The sequence below is a fragment of the Athene noctua genome, chromosome 6 (genome assembly GCF_965140245.1).
Source record: "Athene noctua chromosome 6, bAthNoc1.hap1.1, whole genome shotgun sequence".
NCBI lineage: Eukaryota > Metazoa > Chordata > Aves > Strigiformes > Strigidae > Athene > Athene noctua.
The window spans coordinates 43,279,012-43,283,138 of NC_134042.1; the positions used below are offsets into that span (position 1 = coordinate 43,279,012).

At 55.4% G+C, this 4,127-nt stretch overlaps 1 protein-coding gene across 1 annotated transcript; it reads left to right on the forward strand.

The window, feature by feature from the left end:
- Positions 1 to 451: 451 nt before the first annotated feature.
- Positions 452 to 3,381, forward strand: ZBTB42 (zinc finger and BTB domain containing 42). Its single transcript, XM_074909315.1, has 2 exons — positions 452 to 576; positions 1,936 to 3,381. The coding sequence occupies exon 2, from the start codon at positions 1,950 to 1,952 to the stop codon at positions 3,378 to 3,380; it is 1,431 nt and encodes a 476-aa protein (XP_074765416.1). The 5' UTR covers positions 452 to 576; positions 1,936 to 1,949; the 3' UTR covers position 3,381.
- Positions 3,382 to 4,127: the final 746 nt, after the last annotated feature.

A 4,127-nucleotide genomic window follows, 5' to 3' on the forward strand; every position in this document is an offset into this window, starting at 1 on the left:
GTATTTATCAGCTGACGCGCAACTCAAGATAAAGCCGGGGGAGCGCCGCGACTCTCGCCCCATCCCCGCCGCGGGGCAAGCGCCGCGCAAGTCCCGCTACCGCGCTTCCCCCCGGCCCTCCGCGGGCGCGGAGTGCGCCGGGCAGCGCTGTTCTCCGCCCTCCGCGGCACGTCGGGCTGCAGCGGCCGGGCGTGCGCGCCCTCTCCGCGGCGGCGCAGCGGAGTTGGGAGCGGGACGGCCGCGCTGCCAATGCAGCGGCCGGGAGGGGAGGGGAGGGGAGGAGGAAGGGGGAGGGAGGAGGAGAAGGAGAAGGAGGAGGAGAGGGGGGGAGGGCGCAGCCGGCAGCGCACACCGGCCGCCGCCGGCGGGGCTGGCCGGGGCGGCGGGGGCTATTGTGTGCACCAGACGGGGACACACGCACACACACACTCACACACCCGCGGCTCGGAGAGAAAGTATCGCGAGAGCGGCCGGCTAACAACCTGCTCCACAACACCGCCGCGCCGCCGGCCCCGCGCCGCACCCGCGGAGCGCCGCGCACATGCGGACGCTGAGCCCCGCCGCCGCCGCCCGCCGGTGAGTACGCGGGGAGGCGGCCGGGAGGGCGAAACCCACCCCCCCGCCCCGCGAAGGGAAAGTCCTCCCTGCAAAGTTGGGGAGCGCGGCTGCAAAAAGGGGAGGGGAGGGGAGGGGGGGGGGGGGGGGGGAGGCTCCGAAAAGCGGCTCCGCGGTGCCTCCCCTCCCCCTCCGCGCTGCGCGGAGCCGGGCGCTGGCGAAGGTCACGGCGGGAGGGCTGCGGGGAGCAACTTTGCGGGGGGGGGGCGTCGGGAGGGGGGGGAGTATGGAGCTGGGGGGGCGGGCTCGGGGCAAGTTTGTGGGATTTAATCGCGGGCTATAAATGGGGCTGCTGGAACTTTAAAAGGCAGCAAGCTGTGGTTGGCTGGTAGCGAGATTTGGAGTAACATATGGCATTAAAAGGCGCACAGCTGGAGGTAGCATTTCCATCGCAGTGAAGTCAGAGCAGCTGACTCTCCAGCTTGCGGTGTAATTAGCAAACCGAGCACTCCTCCTTCCCTCCCTCCCTCCCTCCCTCCTTCCCGCCTCCCTCCCTCCCGCCGCGCCTCGCTCGCACTCGCGCACGCACCGCGCCCGCGCTCCCTCCTGCCCGCCCGGCTCCGCGCCCGCGGCCGGCTCCGCCGCGTCCCGCGGGAAGGTAAGCGCCCGGCCGCGGCAGGCAGCCGGCTGCAGCCCCAGCCCTGCTCGCTCGCCGTCCTTACGCCGCTTGTTCTCTCCCTCGGCTTTTAATAACTTCAAGGGAAACTTTTTCCCTTTATCCCCCCCGCCCCTTTCCGCATGCGGGTGCCGGGGCCGCTTCTCCCCGCCCGCCCTCCCTGCAAAAACGCCGCTTTTCCAGCGCCAGCCGCGACTGTTTTGTTGTGATTCGGTGCATAACGACTGAGGATAAAGTTTAAATGTGCGTGTGTGTCTGTGCGTGACGTGGGTAATATGCTTTTGTAAAAGATGCCCCGAGTTAGCGTTGCTGGGAAGACAGCCTGGGAGTTTAGGCTTTTTTTTTTATTATTGTGTATGTGCTTTCCTCCTCTTAATTTTATTAAAGTGCTTAGTGGGAGAAACAAAGGTTGGAGGGGCTGCTGCTGCTTTACTAGCTTTTGTTTACTTACAATCAAGTTTTTCCTGTTCGGAGCAGGTGCGAAAGGATGAGAAGCATGTTGTGTTGGTTTTTTTTCCTCTCTCTTACCCCCCCCCCCCTCCCCCCCCGCCCCCCCTTAATAAAACTATTACAGACAATTAACAGTAAACGTTATCTCCAAGGCTGTTTCTTTGGCTTGTGTTACCAAAAAGCCGATCTGTTTGTTACAGCTGCTAGGAGGCTTTAGTTTACAGTAGCATTCAAGTTTTTCCTGTTTTGAACAGGTTATGAAGGAAGAATGGAGTTTCCAGACCATAGCCGCCAGTTGCTGCAGTGTCTGAGTCAGCAGCGTCACCAGGGCTTCCTGTGTGACTGTACTGTTTTAGTTGGAGAAGCTCAATTCAGAGCTCACAGAGCCGTTCTTGCCTCTTGCAGTATGTACTTCCATCTTTTCTACAGGGACCAGTTAGACAAAAGAGATATTGTGCATCTGAACAGTGACATTGTCACAGCCCCTGCCTTCAGCCTGCTGCTTGAATTCATGTACGAGGGAAAGCTGGAATTCAACAGTCTCCCAGTCGAAGATGTGCTGGCTGCAGCTAGCTACCTTCACATGTATGACATTGTGAAAGTCTGCAAGGGCAAGTTGAAAGATAAAGAATTATGTTCGGAAGAGAAGATTAATGATGAGGCGGCTAGTTTGGAGAAAGCGGAGCATTTTCTAGACGCCGGAGTGCCCCTGGTCCACGAGTTTGACCCAGGAAACAAACAAAAATTCAGCGTTGCAGAATACGAGAGAGCAGCAGGCAAAGAAAAGGTCAGCAGTCACCCCGCCTGGTCCTCTGATCATATAAGTGTCAGCTCTGTGCCGACAGAGGCAGAACCGTGCGCCGCAGCAGCTGGAAAAACAAAGGCTAATGTCAATAGTTCCACAGGACCTTTGTCCCAAAGGTCTGTTAACCATCCCCTGGCTTCGAGTGATGTGGACTGCGCGCTGGATTTGTCTTTCAAGCCTGTGCCGGGGAGAGATTCCTTACACCCCTCCTATGTCTTTGGACAGCTGGCTTCCGACAGCCAGCAGCAGGGTACCGAGCCACTTGTTAAAGATGAACAAGACTTGCTGTCAGATCAGGAGGACGGCGAAGCCAGGAGTCCGGAGAGTCAGCATTTTGGGAATTCAGCCAAAAGCCTAGTGACAGGGTTAGGACACATGTTCGCGGGGAATGGCAGCTCTCATGCCCGAGAGGAGGATATAGATCAAGAGCGAGACGAAAGCGAGGACGACATGGATTCGTCCGACATCTCCTCTTCGGGCGTCCTCGTGCCTCCTGGGCATATCTGCATTTGCCCCCTCTGTAGCAAGGTGTTCCCGAGCCCCCACATCCTTCAGCTGCACCTGAGCTCTCACTTCCGCGACAAGGACGGCTCCCGGACCCGCCTGTCCCCCGACGGGTCAGTCCCCACTTGTACCCTCTGTGGAAAGACTTTCTCTTGCATGTACACGTTAAAGAGGCACGAGAGGACTCATTCGGGGGAGAAGCCCTACACCTGTGGCCAGTGTGGAAAGAGCTTCCAGTATTCCCACAACCTCAGCCGCCACGCAGTCGTGCACACCAGGGAGAAGCCCCACGGGTGCAAGTGGTGCGAGAGACGGTTCACGCAGTCTGGAGATTTGTACAGACATATCCGCAAATTTCATTGTGGCCTTGTAAAGTCCTTGGTTGTTTGAGACGTGTGATTTTTTTTTTTTTTTTTTTTTAAATTTTTTATTTTCTTCCCCCCCCTTAAAACAGGAAAAAAAGGCAGCAACTGAATTATTCCCCCCCCCCTTATTTTATTTTGGTGATACTCACTTCAGGTATATGATCTCTAAAAGATGCAGAGGTATACACTCCAGAGGCCTTTTAATGCAATCCTTCCACCTCTCCAGCTCCCCCCTTCTCCTGCCACCCTCCCTTCTCAGCTCTGTCCTTTAGGTCTTCTCTTGTGCGCCCATGTTACATTATTAATGTGAAATGATCTAAGTAATTCTGCAATGATTTAGCATCTGTTTTCATGCTGGAAGTACTTGCTTCGTGGTCAGGGTTTTTTGGTTTGGTGGGGTTTTTTTTAGTTTGAAAAAAGATAATCAGCAAATTCCGAAGAAAAATTTTGGATTCCATTAAGCTCCCCTAATGCTCTCTGCATGTCGCATAGAAACATCCAAAGAGATGAACTATGATTTAAATACATTTCAGTGTAGAGAAACTTGTCTGCATATCGCAGAGTAAGCAGACGTACTCTTATTTTATAGAGCTAGATGAGACCTTAAATTGGCCCAAATCATAAAGGGGGGTGAGGATTCCTGGCTGTGACTTTGGTACTGGTCATTTTTTATTCTCTTCATTGTATTAGAATAGTTCTGCAATTGGTCCGAAAATCTGAATGAGAAGTTTTTGCCTCAGGACTTGACTTAAATTTTCCCCTCCCAGCCATC